The 20,180-nt window shown below is 42.9% G+C and overlaps 3 protein-coding genes across 12 annotated transcripts; 1 reads left to right on the forward strand and 2 right to left on the reverse strand.

The window, feature by feature from the left end:
- Positions 1–712: 712 nt before the first annotated feature.
- rl23 (60S ribosomal protein L23) lies at positions 713–3,635 on the forward strand. The gene is given in 5 exon segments (NM_001140665.1): positions 713–744; positions 1,881–1,964; positions 2,255–2,383; positions 2,599–2,712; positions 3,513–3,635. Coding segments are annotated over 5 exon segments (423 nt in total). The 5' UTR covers positions 713–731; the 3' UTR covers positions 3,596–3,635.
- A 466-nt stretch (positions 3,636–4,101) lies between these two features.
- Positions 4,102–8,919, reverse strand: LOC106607185 (von Willebrand factor C domain-containing protein 2-like). Its single transcript, XM_014203875.2, has 3 exons — positions 8,528–8,919; positions 7,954–8,083; positions 4,102–5,515 (listed from the first exon to the last, which is right to left on the reverse strand). The coding sequence occupies exons 1-3, from the start codon at positions 8,882–8,884 to the stop codon at positions 5,274–5,276; spliced, it is 729 nt and encodes a 242-aa protein (XP_014059350.1). The 5' UTR covers positions 8,885–8,919; the 3' UTR covers positions 4,102–5,273.
- A 288-nt stretch (positions 8,920–9,207) lies between these two features.
- LOC106607186 (SWI/SNF-related matrix-associated actin-dependent regulator of chromatin subfamily E member 1) lies at positions 9,208–17,413 on the reverse strand. 10 transcript variants are annotated; one of them, XM_014203881.2, is made up of 11 exons: positions 17,283–17,413; positions 15,761–15,815; positions 13,625–13,668; positions 13,049–13,153; positions 12,135–12,215; positions 11,630–11,761; positions 11,349–11,520; positions 11,074–11,246; positions 10,892–10,993; positions 10,412–10,670; positions 9,208–10,172 (listed from the first exon to the last, which is right to left on the reverse strand). In XM_014203881.2, the coding sequence occupies exons 2-11, from the start codon at positions 15,765–15,767 to the stop codon at positions 9,955–9,957; spliced, it is 1,293 nt and encodes a 430-aa protein (XP_014059356.2). In that variant the 5' UTR covers positions 15,768–15,815; positions 17,283–17,413; the 3' UTR covers positions 9,208–9,954. The 10 variants fall into 10 exon arrangements, with proteins under 10 accessions (XP_014059356.2, XP_014059351.2, XP_014059357.2 ...); XM_014203876.2 differs by having other exon boundaries at positions 12,123–12,215; XM_014203882.2 differs by having other exon boundaries at positions 13,055–13,153; positions 17,283–17,412.
- Positions 17,414–20,180: the final 2,767 nt, after the last annotated feature.

A 20,180-nucleotide genomic window follows, 5' to 3' on the forward strand; every position in this document is an offset into this window, starting at 1 on the left:
AATTTTGCACTGGTCTCTTAATTATTTTCAAGAGCAGTATATAGTGTATATACACCCTGGATTGCTAATTCTATGTATTGGCCATTGAGAGGCTTTGAAGCCATATTGGCACTTACTAGTAGGCACAGTCCTCCAGGAATGAATGGAATTCTACAGTATTTCAATTAATGACAAAATTGCTTTTATTTAAGTATTTACATGTTTTCAAGTAAAATGTTTTTTTAATATATATTTTTTTATGTTTAGCTCACTTAATGTAATTTAAAAGTAAGCATTAAGGTGTCTGTAATATGTGTCTGTAAAATGTCAAAAACGAATGTAGATATCAACATATGCTTTTATATAGCTCCCCAAAATATTATTTTTTACAATTGAGGAGTACCAAGGTGGCTTCAATACAGCGTCCCCTGTCAGTCACCCAGGGTTTATACACACACTTCACTCACCTCATTTTTTCTTTACTGTTTTCAGTGTTCCACGTGTGACCCCTGCCATTCATGACTGGACAATTAGTAAATAATTGCACATGAAGTTGCACAATGTTTAGTTTGTTTCAATTTTGAACGCAGAGACGCTCTGGTAGTTGTTTATGACCGCCACCTGTAGGCTGTTGTCGCCAACACCAGAGGGCGATATAGGCTTAATCGACCGGACGTGAAATATCTGGTATGTCTGCGGAACTTTATATCCCATGATTCCTTTTTTCGTCTTCCTCTTTCCCTTTTGCAGCAATGTCTAAGAGAGGTAAGAGACTTGCTTAGAAAAATCCACATTCATCTACCCGTTTGCAGAATGTCTAACATAGGAACATAAAGTTATTTGGATAATGGACGTTTGATGAATAATTGTCATTCATATTTTCTTGAAAATGTGAAGGACTGAGCATTTTTCAGAGGGATGACTTTGTTGCGGAAGCCATTTTTTTCTGGCATTTAGCTGATTAGCTTTTGGCGTGTTAGCTAAAATACATGAATTGGTGAGCGTGTGTTCTAATCCCTCTCACGTATAAGCACAGTTGCCATTCCCGTACAATGTCCAACAAATGAGTGGCAGGTGAACTACTAATTTGTGAGTGGCGTTTCAGCCGGTGCGTGTTAGCTTAGCGTCTCTGACTAAAAGCAAGGCATGACTGCGAATCATGGACACCGCTGAAGCCCTAGGCTGACTAGCTAATGTAGCTAGCTACGTGTTCAGTGTTCGCAATGATTTCCCCGGCTAGCCACGGTGTCTTTTTTTTACTTTAAAAAGGGGGACTCTAACTCCAACATTGAACCAAAGGCACTGATTTAATCTGGGCTTGAACGTTATTTTCTTTGCCAACTAGCTAGTTTCCTCTAACTCTTCTCCCAGGCCATGCAAGTAATTGCTAACTAGCTAGCTATCACCTTACAGCAAGTAGCCTACTCACAGCTAACTGGCCAATTACTTTGCAAGCTACCCTAGTTGGGTGCATTAGACAAGGGGTAGAACTGTCAACATGGGCTGCCTTTTTGTAGTGCAAGTGGTAATGTTAGCCAGTGTTAAATCACTTCTAATCTTGAGGCCTTATGGGTTGGTTGTATGGTGACTTTTGTACCATGCTTCACACATAGTACTGTGGTTGCATGTTCTTGGCAGTAGTTTAAATCTGAAAGGAAAATAACGAAATGTGAAGTTGAACCCCTTTCAAAAAGCACTTGCTTTGCCTGGTCAGTAGCTGGGTGAGTTGTCGAAGAAGGGTATAGTAATCATCACTGGTGGGTGAGATGGCAGTCACCTATACTGAACAATCTCAATCCGTGATGGAACAACTTGGATAATATTTGCTTGATTTAAGCAGTGTGTTTTCGGTCTCTGCACTATGCAAAGTTTACTTAAATGGAGTCTCTTCTCTTGTTCAGGACGTGGTGGGTCATCTGGGGCGAAGTTTCGCATCTCGCTGGGTCTCCCAGTGGGTGCCGTCATCAACTGCGCTGACAACACAGGTATGTTACATTCAGATCTGTTAGAATATATATATATCCCTTCAAAAAGCACTTGCTTTGTCTGGTCAATAGCTCGGCGAGTTGTCGAGAAAGGGTACAGAAAGATCATCACTGTGGGTGAGATGGCAGTCTCATTTTGGCTGACCAATCTCAATCAGTGATGGAACATGTCATGTAGTTCAACCTTGTCTTGAAATGGCCTACAAGGATCTGTACCTTGAATCAAGCCTGGGCAGTGGCCATCTCCAACCTGTCATATATTCACCATCTTCTTCCCCCTTTCTCACCAGGTGCCAAGAACCTTTACATCATCTCTGTCAAGGGCATCAAGGGACGTCTGAACCGTCTGCCCGCTGCTGGTGTGGGTGACATGGTCATGGCCACTGTCAAGAAAGGCAAACCAGAACTCAGAAAAAAGGGTGAGTGTTCTGCATTATGTATTCAATTACTAGAATAGGATGAACTGGGACTAGCTAATCAAGAGATTATGGCGGTTTGCTAATGGCGGTTGGCATAGTAATTCGATTGGTCTTTAAAATGGCTTGTAGTTTTCACCATACTAGTAGTCCCAGACCAATCGTTTAACTGATGGTGTCAGGTAGCTAGATTCTGATAGTCTTCCTCTTTCCCACAGTGCATCCTGCAGTTGTGATACGGCAGCGGAAGTCCTATCGGCGAAAGGATGGCGTGTTTCTCTACTTTGAAGACAATGCGGGGGTCATAGTGAATGTCAAAGGAGAAATGAAAGGTGAGTTGGGATTTTGAGTCTTTGGTCCCCCATCCCAAGTCATGAAGGTTCTTCATAAGGATGTTTGGCTGGGCTTCTTTGAGTGCTTTTCAAATTCTGGATGTGGATTTTGAGCAGTACATTTTATTTTCTAATACTCTGTTGCGAAATATAAATGACACCCCTTCAAAAAGCACTTGCTTTGTCTGGTCAGTAGCTCGGTGAGTTGTCGAGAAAGGGTACAGAAAGATCATCACTGTGGGTGAGATGGCAGTCTCATTTTGGCTGACCAATCTCAATCAGTGATGAAACATTTGTTCACTGGATAGTGGTCATCCTTTGAATACATTTAGATATAGTGAAATAATGGAAGCGGTGTGATTCTCTACCTTTCTCCTGGAAGTGTGTACGTCCTCACTCAGTCATTGATTTAAAAAAATTGGCTTGGTATGCACACATGTCCATTCCTTTCAAATTCACTTGGGGAGAGGGGTAGAGAATCTCACTGCTACATGTCATATTTTGATGTTACAATGACAAGTGGGGTTATTTTGTTGGTAACGTTATAGGATTTGACCTGGAAACGGTGATTTGTTTGTCAGCAACCAAAGTAAAGTGTGGATGTTCAAATCAAGACAATGCAGTCAAATTGAGTATGTAGTTTTCTTGTGGATGCATGAGCTCCATAACTGTTTTTGTTCACATTGTAAATGGCAGGTCTGCAAAGAGTGAAATGTTACTGCACTGATGCAAGGCCAAAGGCATCTTGTCCACTATTTTATCATTTTTGTTGTGGGCTAAATTTGTCTTCTGTGTTACAGGTTCGGCCATCACAGGACCGGTGGCCAAGGAATGTGCAGACCTGTGGCCCAGGATTGCTTCAAATGCTGGCAGCATAGCGTGATCCTTGACCCTGGCTTGTTGTTTTCAATAAAAACCGTTGTAAAGTCAGTGTCCTGTTTGCAAGATCCAAAGGCAGTGTCAAACTACACAGTATCTACTGTATACATCTGTTTAGTCTCACTGGGTGTAAGAACAGGAGCATGTTCAACAACATTGACACAGCTATTCTTTTTCTTTTTACCTTTTTTTTTTAAATCTGGGCAAATCAGTTAAGAACATTTGTATTTTACAATGACTGCCTACCCTCCCGTAGCGACACTGGGCAAATTGTGCGCCGCCCTTTGGGACTCCCGATCACGGCTGGTTGTGATACAGCCCGTGATTGAACTGTGGTCTGTAGTGGCGCATCCAGCACTGAGATGCAGTCTCTTAGACTGCTGTGCAATTCGGGAGCCCAAAACATTGTCAGAAGGGGCCAGTGAATTGTGGTTCACATCAGGATATATTTGATAACTTGACTTGTCAATGTTTATGGATGACTAAATTATGGATAGCAGAGGTAAATAATTTATGGAGAATTTATCTTCACGGCTGAAAATACAAATCCATTATCTAAGAGCCTAAATTAAGTTTGCATTGAGGGATATGATGAAGGCCAACACAAAAACAAGTTGTATTTAATAACGAGATGGGTACATGTAGTACCAGAAAATAATATATATTTACAAAATTACCACGTGGGTAACCTAGAAGGCAAGACAAAAGTGACAAATTCATGTAAGAGCCCTGAGATCCGATAGAATCCTGGTCCTGTAGTGCCGCAGCCACTTCATGTTTTTGATTTAACGAACCTGGAAGACCAGGTGTGTTGAATTTAGGCAATCACTGAACTGATCAATTGGTCATGTGGTGCCTAGTTGGAACAAAACCCTGCAGTACTTGTGGCACTCCAGGAACAGGGTTACCTACCCCTGGTGTAGCAGCTTGCCTGCATGTAAACAAGTATAAGAATGGGACATTGTCATTCATTCAACTGGGTACGTATCAAGCGTCTCAGGAGTGTTGATCTGGGGTCAGGGCCCCTTACCCATGTAATCTTATATTCATTGTAATCTATTAAAGGCAAACTGATCCTAAATTGTCACTTGAATCTGAGACGCTTGATACATACGGTTCCTGATGTTTATTTGATAATATGTCCATCAAAGCTACACTTCATAGAACCACAAGTCAATTTACATACAGAAAAAGGGAACATTTCAGCATTAGAACCATTCTGAGATGGATAATAAGTTATTAAAGAAACAACAGTAGTCAAGGAGAAATATACAGAGCAACGTTAATGTGTACTGGTGTAAACCTGAGATTAATAAAAGGGTGATGTTGCAACCATCTCTACCCTTAAGTGTCCACTAACACCAGCCCTTTGACGACAAAACCAGACTACTGCAAGTGAAGGAAAATGGAGACAAATTAATTTCACGGAACTATATGTTACAGTTGTGTATTGTCTTGAATGTGCACCATATATTGTCCCTGTGTGCAACGTTTTACATAATGTTGCACAAACACTACTAGCTAGTAATGTTATTGTGGTTGTATAATGTGGTGTAGTAGGTCATCCCTGGCCCTAAGCCCTATGCAGACTGCACTCAGCAGGGCACGGAAAACAACCTGCCCCATCATCTCCCCATTTCCCCTTGGCACACTATTACCCTCACACCCACCCTCCTGCCTGCTCACGGGATCCAGTCCAGCCTGGGGCGGAAGTCCCTGTCCATCTGCTTGGTTTTGTCTTCCCCGGGGGGCTCAGAGGGGCTGGGGTTGAGATCGGGGTCCGGCAGCGGGCGCTGCTCGCAGGTGGCATGGGGGTGCATCTGCCAGGTGCCGTCCCGGTAGGTGCAGTAACACACAGTCTGCTTGTCTATCTCTACTCGCTCCCCTGCCGAGATCACTCTGTCGCCCACAAAACAATTGGGCCCTGTAGGCAGGATGCAGAAAAATGATGTAAAATAAATAGATATTATATCAGATGTCACCATAAATGTGAATTGCATACGTTTTTGACAGTTAACTGTGTACGTAATGTGCTCTTTTTATTAGCATTGCGATGAGAAACTTCTGTAGTCTTATTAAAATCATCCTACTGTCATTTGCAGCACCAATATGCTATACTTTGTAGAGTTACTTACACATCCATAAAGGCAGACATACAGTTGTGGCCAAATAAATTGGCACACTTGCACTTTTCTTAAATAATTCCCTACACAAGAAACGCCTATTGAACTTCGCAAAAACCCACTTAAACAAGCCAAAATTCTGGGGAAAATGTTCTGTGGACCAATACAATACAAATCAGCACTATCTTTACTGATGACCAAATTAAGCATTCAAAGAAAGACCCTTCCTACAATCAAACATGGGGGAGCTTCAGTAATGCTGTGGGATTGCTTTGCTGCCTCTGGTACTGGGGGCCTTGAACATGTGCAAGGCATCATAAAATCAGCAGATTATCAGTCCAATGTTACAACCCAGTGTACAAAAACTGGGTCTGTCGAAGGTTGTAGGTCTTCCAGCAGGACAACAAACCCAAACACGCATCAAAAAGCACCCAGGAATCATTCAAGAAGAAACACTAGACTGTTCTGGAGTGGCCAGCGTTGAGCAGATCTGATTCCCATCTAAAACATATGGCGAGATCTGAAAACAGCAGTTGGTGGAAGGCACCCCTCAAACATTGCAGAATTGGAGCAGTTTGCAGCTGAAGAGTGGGCCAAACTTCCAGTAGAAGAGAGCTAATTGAAGGCTTCAAGAAGCGTTTGTCAGCAGTTACTGTCTCTTGGCCAAAGGCTGTGCAACCAAGTATTAGCTCTTGGGTGCTAATAACTGAGTCCATGCCATTTGTTTTTATTTTCTCTATTAAAATTGTAAACTTAAGTTTCAAAAAACTAAATTGCTTCTTCAATGTTGAAAATCCAATGTGTGGAGACCAAACTTTTTTTTTTTAAATTCCAACTTATTATAGAAGACAAAGGGAATTATTTATGAACATGCACGCAACATGCAACAATTTCAAAGATTTTACTGAGTTACAGTTCATCTAAGGAAATCAGTGAATTTAAATAAATTCATTGGGCGCTAATCTATGAATTTCACGACTGGGAATACAGATATGCATCTGTTGGTCACAGATACATAAAAAAAGGTGGGAGAGTGGATCAGAAAACCGTTCAGTATCTGGTGTGACCACCATTTTCCTCATGCAGCGCGACAGATCTTTGCATAAAGTTGATCAGGCTATTGATTGTGGCCTGTGGAATGTTGTCCCACTCTTCAATGGGTTTGCGAAGTAGCTGGATATTGTTGTGTTGTGTTATGTAGTGTCGTGTTATGTAGTGTTATTTAGTGTTGTGGTGTGTGTGGTTGTGGTTTCTTGTTGTGATGTGTGTTTTGTCCTATATTTTTATTTTATTTCAGCTCATGAAACATGGAACCAACACTTTAGATGTTGTGTTTATATTTTTGTTCAGTGTACATCTGCATTGCTTGCTCTTTAGGGTTTTAAGCTGAGTATCTGTATAAGCACTTTGTGACAACTGTTGATGTAAAAATGGCTTTATAAATAAATGTGATTCATTTACTGATTGAACTATATACGGCGCACACACAAGCTGTTAATTTACTGCCTGCTGTTGGATGGCTGGCCCCATGCCCCACTACCCCACCAGGCTGGGGGCTAGTTACTATTCCTGTGTTGGACAGAGCACTATCGAGCTGTTTGATTGCATCCCTCTTTATCCAGTGTCTAACTTCAGTTATGTAATATGTGCAATGCTGAATTCCATAGTTTAGATCTAAGGATGCTTGGATCCCACATCAGTGACTAAATATTTGAAATACTTCCAAACTCCTTGGCTTGACTCGCACTAATAATTGAGCTTGATATGAATATGATGCACATATCATGTTGAACGCACAGTACAGATGGTACCAGTGCAGTGGAGCAGTGATTAAAGAAACATTGAAGATATCGATTACCTTAGACTCCAACTGGGGGCAGCAGCCAACTACTGCCATCGTAAACATTACATAAGAAGAGCTGCAGCTCTCTTTATAATCAATATCACACGCTGTGTCAAAGCTAATTATTTATGGTTGACATCAAATCAACATTTATTGGTCGCATACACAGATGTTATAGCAGGTGCAGTGAAATGCTTGAGTTACATATGACCAGGCTTATGGATTCTGTATATTTGCGTTGTATGTTCAGGTCAAATTATACAGAACACATCTCTGTGTGTGTATGTCCACCCTATCATTATAACATGTAAACTAGTGTGCAAGAAATTGTGTGTTTCTGAGGGTAGAGACCATTAACTGTGTTGGAACGTTGTGTGTTTGTAGAAGTGAACTCACCAGTGTAGCAGACAGGACAGCAGTGGTTGGGCTCATATGTAGGGTTGACACAGTGTGGTGCAGGACAGTCAGAGATGGAACAGTACACCTCCCTGTTGGGCTCACAACGACATCTCTCACAGCGTGACAACTGAAACAGCAGGTTAGACACACCTTTAGACATATTTTCTAACACACTCACTTTCATTCTCTCTAAAGTTAAACTCTGTGTTCTCCTGTCATTTGGAAGGAAGCATAATACTTGAGAAACCTATGAAGCATGCATCATTGTAATACCTGAATACTGTTTTCAATTGCCATCTCACCTGCCGACCCCCACATGACCCCTTGTTGATGGAGAGTACTGATATGATTACACTTGACAATAGGCCTACATCTCTCATGCAATAGAGGATAAATAACCAATGTCCCCATCTTCACCATCAGGCTAGACACACAAAAAAACACTACTTGACATTATGAGTATAATAGAGTATAATAAACAAATTCCAAGATCCAACCTTGGATAATGTACACAGTCACTTAAAGTAGATGGATCATTTTAGTCATCTTTCTTTAAAAAAATAAATCTCACCCTGAATTCCTCGAATATTCTGTACATTTTGCCACCATATACACACACTTTGCTAACTGCCTCACACACTGGACAGCAGGACTTGTATTTAATCCGTGTACATCGAGGATGAATGCGAGGACACTTGGGTCGTATGCACACGGGTCCGTCTTCAGTGCAGGTGCACGGACAAGCAGATGGACTGGGATAGTACACCTCCCCGATGCTATACACAAATCCGTGGTCGTCTATGCACCACTTGCCCCGGTAATCCCCAAACTCGTACTCCGAGTCAGTATTGGTTGAGTATTCCGTCAATGTTTTGGGGATCGGGTAGAGGAGCGCGACGTAGAGGCAAAGCGCGCGGCTGTTCATCATTCCTGATATCGACACTGTGACAGTCTGCTGTTCTCTCGTCCTCTTTTAAAGAGGTGTGACGACGCATGGATGGCAGACAAGGCGATGAGGAAAGAAAAGTGAGAAAAGTAGGCATGCAACCACATTCCCCAATGGTCAACGAGATTTTACCTACAGTAGTAGTCCAAAAGTCACTTTTTTTTTTTTTTATTGAAATAATTAAGTTTTGATAATATATTGTCGCTTTATCAAAATTACAATGCTGAGTTATGACTAGGCAGTCTAAGCAATCAGTAGGCCTACATCTAGAGAAAGCCAATCAAACATTTGAAATAAGCCACTGGTCAGAAAGACAGAAATTACTTTTATTTGGGCAAGAGGCTTGACAGTACAAAAAAGATGCAAATCGCAGAGGCATACTAAAATCATTCAAATTCAAGTAAAAACAGTCATTTGAAAGCGTGAGGTTTTATCTGAGGTTCATCGTGACCATTTCTCTAGTGGTGATACACAGCAACAGGGTTTGACACAGCTGTGCAGATGCAAACAGCTCATGTAAAACAGTTCACAATCAGCCATTTGCTGTGATATAATAGGTGATATTCAAGGACTGGCCATTTCATATGAATTCTGAATTTAATCCATCACTAACAGTCCACACCATATTGATTACTAACTAAAAGTTAGATAAAAATAGGCAACAAAAATAGCATGTAAAAACCGTTGTCAATTGGGTATGGAATAAATTAGGCCAAGGCCCTTCCCTGTTCTATCAACGCCAATAGCAATAGCTAAAGAGGAACTGTTGGCTTGTGGTATGAATCCAGAGGTCCATTGCAAGATCAATAGAAATGTCAAACACACAAACCGAGTGTGGGGATGGTGGAAGAACATCACAGGGTCATATTTAAATGGGCACAGGGTTGCACAACATCGCAAATAACATACAGAATGTACAAAACTATGGACATCTCTAACCATGAAATCACTTCTATACATTTCAATATTTTGATATGCAGCACTGTGCCCACAAAACATGGCCCTAGTCTACAGGTTGTGCTCAGAGAAAGGTGTGCCCTTCTACAGAGATGTTATTGGGAGGGCTGGCTGGCTGGGCATTCCTCTGGGGCAGGCTCAGCTGAAGCAGGGGGGTCTGCAGGGGGTCCGGTGCTGCTCTCGGATGGGGCGGTACTGTCACTGGTGCCCTCGTCTGTGACGCTCTCCACCGGCGGGCCCTGCTGCTTCTCTGCAGCAGGTGTGCCCTCAGCCTCAGGCTGGGTCTCAGATGTCTCTGATGCAGGAGTCTCTTCTGAAGGGAAGGAGGAAAGTGTAGGTCAGGTGTCTTTGTGTAGATTGTAATGATCATTGACCACAATGCTCAGTCTGAATGCCACAATGGTTAACATGTTACTGCAATAAAAGCACTACTTGTATCAGGCTTTTTCTTACTCCAAACAGCAAGTTACTGAAATAACAATAGAGAAAATGCTTTAACCACAACGCGTGCCCCCCTCCACCTGTAGTTAGTGTGATGTTGGTATGACTGACCCGTCTCCATAGGGGTTGGCTTGTCCTGGTCCTCCTTGGTCTCTGTGGTTGGTGGGGTGTTCTGTTCAGTGATGGGCAGGGTAGACGAAGCGGAGGCCGCTGCCGCCTGCTGCTGCTCTTGCTGTTCCTGGGCAGCCTTCTCTGCCTGCTCCGCCACTTCCTTCTCCCTCTCCTCCGCCCGCCGCCTAGCAGCCTCCTCTGCCGCAGCAATCTCTGCTGCCAGCTTCTCCATGTCTACCTCCACCTTCTGACCGCACAGCTGCACACACACAAACACATCTAGTTTTAGACACTGCAGCTTTGAGCAGTTACGACCAATCAGACTTTTGTACAACACACCAGAGCTACAAAGACAAACTTGAACAGCTACTGAGTGGCACAGAATACAAACCCATCATCACAGCACGGCTAATGCTATCAGCTGTTGCACTTTGTATGAGGTGATTCTCACTTTGGACACTGCGGGGTGGGGGCACATACCCGTTTGAGCTCACTGTTGAAGGAGTCTGTAGTCTCCAGGAATCTCCTCTTCTTGTCCTGGTGCCGGTCCTCTATTTGCAGCAGCTCTGCTTCCAGCTTCCTCTGTGGAAAGGAACAACAGTGTCAAACCAGACTATTGTGTGATTGCAGTCCAGTGTGTGTTTTCCACCAGCTTTACTTACCTGGTGCACCATGAGGGACTGGACCTGGCGCTTGAGGACTTGCATGCGTGCAGTGGTGACGACAGAGCGCACATCTGGCACCACAATCTCACTGAGGATGTCACTGATGAGCCGGTGGTTCCTCTGGAAGCGAGCGGTGGCCGTGTGCTTCATGGAAAACCCATCGTCATAGTCTATGGAAAGGAGACACACAAACGTTGGCTTTCAATACACACAATATGGATAAACAAAAGAAAGTACAGGAGATACAGAATTTCTAGTCCCCGGGCCATTACCATCTGGGTCTTCAGCAGGCTGGATGCTCATGTAAGGTTCTCCCTTCTCAACGCGGGTCTGCCGCTGTCTGTTCTCCTCCTCCAGAGCCGCCTCGGCACGGTTCTTGGCGTTGATGTAGGCCAGGTAAGCCGGTGAGTTGTGGTAGGCCTTCAGGGAGTCGTTGTACTCAATCTATAGAGAGACAGTATAAAATCTCAGTGAAAGGACTGGACTCATTTACCCAAGGCAAAATAGCTAGGGCATTGTAAAATTGCAGCTCCCAACTGCAAACTGTCCTCACCTTTTCCGCTTCATATTCGTTCAAGTAGTCCTGCTTCTCCTCTTCAGTGAGGTCCCTCCACATGCCACCAATAATCTTTCCAATCTCCCATAACTTCAGATCCGGATTGGAGGCTTTGACTTGGTCCCAGACCTGGCAAAAAGGAGGCACCGTGGTCAAAACAGAGCAGCAACTAAGCCAGAAAATGTATATAAATACACAAGAGGAAGAAAGAGGGAGAGAAAGATTTGATTTGGAGGAGACAAAGGGAAAGCAAGCACAATAGGTCACACAGAAACAAGGACAGACAGAACCAACAATGAAGACAGGTGTTGAAGAGGAGTGGATCCGGATGGTGGGCTAACTCAGCCGTCTCCGACCTCCAATCCAGAGGGGGTAAGATGTGAGGAACATACCACCAGGGGTCATCAACAGTGGGGTCCCCGGCCATCCAGACGGTTGGCTGGGCGACCCCCTGTACAAGCAGTAAAAGTAGACACCGTGGGTGTCTTACCTTCCTGCTTACCTTCCGGCTGTACCGCATGTAGGGCATCAGCGGCTTGTCTGGCGGTTTGGGCGGCTTGGGAACAGTGATTCCTGAGGAATTCTGGGAAAGAGAGCCAAAGAAAAGATCAACAGGTCAAACCAATGGACATAGTTATTACAGAAAACACTTATGTACTACTATGAAAAAGGGGCAGGCCACAACTGAAAAAGGGGCAGGCCACAACTGAAAATGACAATCTGCTTTAAGTGAAGCTCTTAAGGAGACTCATTCCAAAATGTTGCACCTTATTTTTTGGATAGTGTTTCATGCATAGCTGGTATGTAGAGGACAAATTATTGCCCTTTCAGTGTTGAGGGCTATAATTCAAATGAATGCTGCTATCAGTTTTGGCTGCCTTGTGATTAAAACACCAACCAGTATGAGCCTCTGACATGCCAAGTCATGAGCCTTGGATGGAACGGGGCAACATGCTGGTGCTCCCTAGCAGGCTGTACAAGCAGGGGAGGAGCATGTCAGAGGGGCAACTGCTCTAACATGAAATGCTTTCGCATCAAGGAGTGGGACAAGATGAGGGGAGCTGGTGACACTTCTAACAAACAATCACATGTGGTTGGTGGATCATCAAATCAGTTGGAGTAAGATGATCGTGTCTGTTTTACAGAAGACTATAGGAGGACTTTGGGGCATACTGACCTCACTTGACCACGACCAGCAGCTGTTTTTGTTGTACCATTTATCCCCCCCAAAAAAAGTATCCTTTCCTGCATGTTGAATATATATATATATATATATATATATTTTTTTTTTTTTCCTTCACTCTTCTATTCTTGTACCAGACACTCATTTCCCCTTTCTCCCAATTATCCTTTTCTCACTCAGGGAATAGCCAGCCTTACTCCTTGGGCTCTAGCCCTGGATGGCATTGGTCCTACCATTACCCTGTTGCTGTTGCCGGTATTCCCTCCCAGCCTGTAGTTGTTGTAGGCCAGATGGCTGTATGGGTTGTACCCCACAAACCCAGGGGTGTTGGGCACTTGCTGATGGAGACAAATGAGACAAAACACAAATGAGAAATGACACAAACAAGGGGGAGGGACAGAAAAAATGAAAAGGAGAGTTTTGGGGGTAATGATTTGCAGAGCATAGTCATGCGAAAGCAGCCATCTTGAAAAAAAAAATGCACTGCATAGTCATTGTTTCTGTCATAGGAGCATCACAAAATAAAAAGATAGCAAAGAGGGAGGTGAACAGCTGGTAACTGGCCAGTTCTACTTCCATCTATTGATGTTCAAAATGTATAGCAGCATGTGTTTTAGATGAAGGGAAAATGTTTGTCTGTGAGCCACATACTTGCAAATGTATTGACAGAACATCCCAAGCTAATATGTCTGTGCGGTCCTGCAGCCCAACCGTACATTACTGAGCTCCTGTTGATTGTATAGAAGACCCACTCCCCTGGCATTGGGAGAAAATGGGAGGACTGGTGTTAGATGGTGTGTGATACTTACAGTTGTGGGGGCTGGGGTGGGGGGAGGTGCATATGATGGCCTTTCTGTGTAAAATAAAATGTGAAGACAACGTTTAGACATACAAAACAAAAAGAGTATATTGGACTCCCTGTATCAATTAAGCTCTATAATGCAATTAGCATTTAACCTGTATCTAAACCTACATGTCAGTTATATTGGTCCCATGTACTCATTAATAACAGCTTTTACAATACAGGTCACAGTTCTTTAAACTGGTGAAAATTCTCAACCAATGTCACCTTTTAGTCTTGAGGTGAATCCGTGCAGTATTTTCATTTGGACCCCTTTCATTTTTTGGGGTTGTCATTTAGCAGACGCTCTTATCTGGAGCAACTTAGGGTTAGGTTAAGTGCCTTGTTTAAGGGTACATAGACATATTTTTCACCTAGTCGGCGCAGGTATTTTAACCAGAGACTTTAATGGCCCAACACCCTTAAGCGCTAGGCTACCTGCCACTCCAATTCAAAACAAATGGACATACAGTTGAAGTCGGAAGTTTACATACACTTAGGTTGGAATCATTAAAACTCGTTTTTCAACCACTCCACAAATTTCTTGTTAACAAACTATAGTTTTGGCAAGTCGGTTAGGACATCTTTGTGCATGACAAGTAATTTTTTCAACAATTGTTAACAGACAGATTATTTCACTTATAATTCACTGTATCACAATTCCAGTGGGTCAGAAGTTTACATACACTAAGTTGACTGTGCCTTTAAACAGCTTGGGAAATTCCTGAAAATGATGGCGTGGCTTTAGAAGCTTCTGATAGGCTAATTGACATAATTTGAGTCAATTGGAGGTGTACCTGTGGATGTATTTCAAGGCCTACCTTCAAACTCAGTGCCTCTTTGCTTGACATCATGGGAAAATCTAAAGAAATCAGCCAAGACCTCAGAAAAAAATGGTAGACCTCCACAAGTCTGGTTCATCCCTGGGAGCAATTTCCAAACGCCTGAAGGTACCACGTCCATCTGTACAAACAATAGTACGCAAGTGTAAACACCATGGGACCACGCAGCTGTCATACCGCTCAGGAAGGAGACGCGTTTTGTCTCCTAGAGATGAACGTACTTTGGTGTGAAAAGTGCAAATCAATCCCAGAACAGCAAAGGACCTTGTGAAGATGGAGGAAACAGGTATAAAAGTATCTATATCCACAGTAAAACGAGTCCTATATCGACATAACCTGAAAGGCCGCTCAGCAAGGAAGAAGCCACTGCTACAAAACCGGCATAAAGAAGCCAGACTACGGTTTGCAACTGCACATGGGGACAAAGATATTACTTTTTGGAGAAATGTCCTCTGGTCTGATGAAACAAAAATAGAACTGTTTGGCCATAATCACCATCGTTATGTTTGGAGGAAAAAGGGGGACGCTTGCAAGCCGAAGAACACCATCCCAACCGTGACGCACGGGGGTGGCAGCATCATGTTGTGGGGGTGCTTTGCTGCAGGAGGGACTGGTGCACGTCACAAAAAAGATGGCATTATGAGGCAGGAAAATGATGTGGATATATTGAAGCAACATCTAAAGACATCAGTCAGGCAGTTAAAGCTTGGTCGCAAATGGGTCTTCCAAATGGACAATGACCCCAAGAATACTTCCAAAGTTTTGGCAAAATGGCTTAAGAACAAAGTCAAGGTATTGGAGTGGCCATCACAAAGCCCTGACCTCAATCCCATAGAAAATTTGTGGACAGAACTGAAAAAGTGTGAGAGAGCAAGGAGGCCTACAAACCTGACTCAGTTACACCAGCTCTGTCAGGAGGAATGAGCCAAAATTTACCCAACTTATTGTGGGAAGCTTGTGGAAGGCTATCCGAAACATTTGACCCAAGTTAAACAATTGAAAGGCAATGCTACCAAATACTAATTGAGTGTGTGTAAACTTCTGACCCACTGGGAATGTGATGAAAGAAATAAAATCTGAAATAAATCACTCTACTATTATTCTGACATTTTACATTCTTAAAATAAAGTGGTGATCCTAACTGACCTAAGACAGGGAATTTTTACTAGGATTAAATGTCAGAAATGGTGAAAAACTGAGTTTAAATGTATTTGGCTAAGGTGTATGTAAACTTCCGACTTCAACTGTAAATATCTACTTACTTGACATCTTGGCTGAGGGATTGTGGATTTCAAGCTATTCTCGTCATTGGCGGTGCTGTAATAAAAACATTGAGCTTGTTATAGGAAAATAATAACAATGCCAAAAATGGCTAGTGCTGCCCAGTACAAGAGATTGAAAGATTATGGCATCTGGGAAACAGACAGTAGGATTCACACTGTTGGCTCCATAAATACAATGTAACCAATAGGCTGCATACAAAACATGGTGCAATTTCCTTAAAATATGAAATAAACTAATTTAAAGCACTTTCTATACTGACAGACTAGCTCTCGTTCACGCATGCAGCTCGGTAGATCGGACGCAAACTCATGGACAGGACCTAGTGTGGCGGTATAGAAAATGCAAAAAAAATACTTTATTTCGTATTTGGAATTAGTGGCACCCTACGCATATAGACACGTTCTCCAGAACCCTAGCAACATCTTTACTTTCATAAATTAAGTATAGTTTAGCTAGTCATAAACGCAGAGCCTCATACTGAGCCAAGTAAATTAACGTTAATTTTAGTTGTCATCGCCACGATGTGAACAGAGCAAACGGAAGGAGGCGGTAGACCCCACGTTGGTTGAAACCGGCCTATCAAACTTATTTTGTTCATGTCAAAATTTCGTCAGGCGTTTAACACTTAGATTTATTAACCAATTGCAATTAGTAATTGACTTGATACAGAAGAAAATACAAGATAACAGTGTGTGAGAATCTAGCCGACAATGCCAATGTGATGACGCAATGGTTGGAAAATGTCGATAAGTGGTCAAACCCTTTTCCATGTGTAAGGTTTTCAGCGGTTACATTCACCCACAATTCCGACGCGGTGTTTTTAACTTTCAGATAAAGTCAATAGCCACTCCTTCAAACTAATTTGCTAAACATATGCTGATATGCCCCTTATCTTTCATATCAGTGAGAGATAAACTTTCAAATACAAAATAAACACTTATAGTATTGCACAGAAGTTGTGTTTCTCCAGTTGAAGAACTACACTTCCTCCCCACTGTTGCGTACACAGCCAGGTGTTCGAAGCAAGCTAGATAGCTCATTAGCACAGGTGGCCGCCTATGTTTTCTGTCTGGCTTCCGTAAACAAGAGCTGGAGATATGGCCTTGTGGGAACACCAACCCTATAAAAAAGGTGTAGTAATTTAACCTTTAGTTCTGTCAATTATTTCTCGCTGATATGAAAGATACGTTCCTTAAGTTTCCAAAAACGTACCGCAAGCGATGCGTGTTAATGTTTAGAGCAGGCGTCGGGGCTCTTAACAAAACCTCTCCTGGTCAGGATATCGTTCATGGGCGCTAAAGCAGTTAGCGTCTATGAATGGAGTCACAGTTAGCTAGCGAACGTTAGCTAAGCATTGCTTGCAAGTAAATGCAGATTTTACTTAGTTTGAATGAAAATACAATTCTATTCAGTTGTGAAATGATCTCCAACTCCATCTGACCTTTTCAAAAAGTAAAATGCAAAACTATCGAAAGAATATACACTTGAAAATGAACTCACCCCGACCTCCTTTCTTTGTTCCTTCAAAAGCGCATCTGTTCTTTTTTTCGCTGGTGAATAACTGCGGATCAAAACACGATTTCGTAGAACACGCCGTCTACTGTTTCGGAGAGGAACCGCTGATTTGCACCCAGTGAGTTAATATGCTTTATCTTTGCTTACCGCTTGGTGGCTGCAGAACACCGCCACTGATTTTATGCAGACTGCTTTTAGGTATTGCATGGCTGCACCCCTTGGTCATGGCTTGAGTAAAGATAAAACAAAACTGATCTTGGGTCAGCTCTCCATCCCGTACCGTTATAGATACCTGATCCCGATTGTCCTCCCCCCTCAAGATGTTTCACATAAATGTTTCACCTCTTGTCTTTCTTACACTTCTGTGCACACAGATGCACAGAACACATAAAAAGGGTATGTTTGAGATTCAAGCTCAATTTTAGTTATTTAGCCTTTATAAAGCCCTGTAACTTAGTAAAGTACAGTTTCAGTTCACTTGTATAACACCACCACTTCTTGACCAAATTGAGGGCGAGACGTCCCCAGAGCTTCCATGTTGCTGTGAGTGACCTGGATATGTATTAGTCTTCTCCGTTTTATTCAAAGGATTGCTGCTAGAGTGCATCCCCAGAAAGAAGCAGACAGGAGTGTGAGGTAAGCCCTAATAATGAAGGGGAGCTTTTCTCCTGAAGACCAGACATCTAGGCTAAACCTCTTGTGTGTATGTTGCCCAACACCAAGGCACAAAATGTCCCCATGAGTGTTTACTTAGGTCTTTTTACATTCTTACTGTCCTGTGAGCTTAATGAAGATGTAATATGTATGTGCTATATTATGTTTCTGCTAAAGGTTTGAATGGTGCCACTTGTGTGCGTGATGAGTCTGTGGAAGAGGGGGAACTGGGATTTGTCTCCACTTGACATGGTTGACAACAGAGACAGATGGATGCTGTCAGATGTTGAAAAATGTATTTCCAATATGGAGTGTCCTTTCCCAGGGGTGTTTAACCTCCTTTCCCACTCCCACTTCTCCATTCTGGCTAGACTGCATTGAGAGAATGTGCTGTTCTTACTCTGTCTGTACTTTTTCAAACTTCTCCAAATGGAAATGTCCCTCAAGTAACATCGCAGAGAGCAGAATGCAACACTTTTTTCAATGATTCTGTGCTTATTTTTCAAGCCAGCAGCTGCATCATTTATTTTCAGTCAATCATGAAACCACCAACATCCTTCAGGATTGTCAAGTCATTAAAACATAGCTTCATGATGAGGACATGATACCGTAGTACAATTATACTAAAATGTAGGCCTACTTGCAGTGCATAGAACTAATATGGTCCAAAGATAGCGACACGATATGACTTGAACATAAATATGAATGATGAATATCTCTGTCTGAGATTAATATCTCTGTTGTCTGAGGAATGCCATAGTAACCATGAAAACCAATCACCTGCACACAGACATGCATGTTGAAGAATAATGAATATTCATTTCTGGGGGCACAGATGGTGTAGTAAAATAGGTTGCTAGGTAACGCTAGCTGACCAAGGCTGGGGCTCCTGCAGAGAATACATCTGATGAATGCTTATAAGATTTCTCTTTGAGAGAGAACATATACACTGAACAAAAATATAAACGCAACATGCAACAATTTCAAATATTTTACTGAGTTACAGTTCATTTAAGGAAATCAGTAAATTGAAATACATTTATTAGGCCCTAATCTATGGATTTCACATGACTGGGAATACAGATATACTTGTTAATCACAGATACCTTAAAAAAAAAAGTAGGGGCATGGATCAGAAAACCAGTCAGTATCTGGTGTGACCACCACTTGCCTCGGCTCCCGAGTGGCACAGTGGTCTAAGGCACTGCATCTCAGTGCTATAGGTGTCACTACAGGCTGTTGATTGTGGCCTGTGGAAGGTTGTTCCACTCCTCTTCAATGGATGTGCGAAGTTGCTGGATATTGGCGGGAACTGGAACACGCCGTCATACACGTTGATCCCAAACATGCTCAATGGGTGACATGTCTGGTGAGTATGCAGGCCATGGAAGAACTGCCACCTTTTCAGCTTCCAGAAATTGTGTAGAGATTCTTACGACATGGTGCTGTGCGTTATCATGCTGAAACATGAGGTGATGGTGGCGGACAATGGGCCTCAGGATCTCGTCATGATATCTCTGCATTCAAATTGGCATTGATAAAATGCAATTGTGTTCATTGTCCGTAGTTTATGCCTACTGGGACATAATCCCACCGCCACCATGGAGCACTCTGTTCACAACGTTGACATCCGCGCTCGCCCACACGACACCATACGGTGTCTGCCGTCTACCCGGTAGAGTTGAAACCGGAATTCATCCGTGAAGAGCACACTACTCCAGCGTGCCAGTGGCCATCGAAGGTGAGCATTTGCCCTCTGAAGTCGGTTACGACGCTGAACTGCAGTCAGGTCAAGACCTTGGTGAGGACGAGCTTGTAGATGAGCTTCCCTGAGACGGTTTTGGACAGTTTGTGCAGAAATTCTTCTGTTGTGCAAACCCATAGTTTCATGGGCCTGTCCGGGTGGCTGGTCTCAGACAATCCCACATGTGAAGAAGCCAGATGTGGAGGTCCTGGGCTGACGTGGTTGCACGTGTTCTGCGGTTGTGAGGCCGGTTGGACGTACTGCCAAATTCTCTAAAACAACGTTGGAGGAGGCCAATGGTAGAGAAATTAACATTAAATTCTCTGGCAACAGCTCTGGTGGACATTCCTGCAGTCAGCATGATAATTGCACGCTCCCTCAAAACATGAGGTATCTGTGGCACTGTGTTGTGTGACAAAATTGCACATTTTAGAGTGGCCTTTTAATGTCCCCAGCACAAGGTGCACCTGTGCAATGATCATGCA

The sequence above is a fragment of the Salmo salar genome, chromosome ssa06, assembly GCF_905237065.1.
Source record: "Salmo salar chromosome ssa06, Ssal_v3.1, whole genome shotgun sequence".
Lineage (NCBI taxonomy): Eukaryota > Metazoa > Chordata > Actinopteri > Salmoniformes > Salmonidae > Salmo > Salmo salar.

Coding starts and splice junctions, on each gene's coding strand:
- LOC106607185 (XM_014203875.2), bottom strand. CDS start 8,884: ATGATGAACAGCCGCGCGCTTTGCCTCTACGTCGCGCTCCTCTACCCG. Junction 8,084..8,527: donor GAATATTCGAGGAATTCAGG/GTGAGATTTATT, acceptor CTGCTGTTTCAG/TTGTCACGCTGTGAGAGATG. Junction 5,516..7,953: donor CTGTCCTGTCTGCTACACTG/GTGAGTTCACTT, acceptor TCCTGCCTACAG/GGCCCAATTGTTTTGTGGGC.
- LOC106607186 (XM_014203876.2), bottom strand. Junction 12,216..13,048: donor GCAACAGCAACAGGGTAATG/GTAGGACCAATG, acceptor TCTCTTTCCCAG/AATTCCTCAGGAATCACTGT. Junction 10,173..10,411: donor GCCAACCCCTATGGAGACGG/GTCAGTCATACC, acceptor CCTTCCCTTCAG/AAGAGACTCCTGCATCAGAG.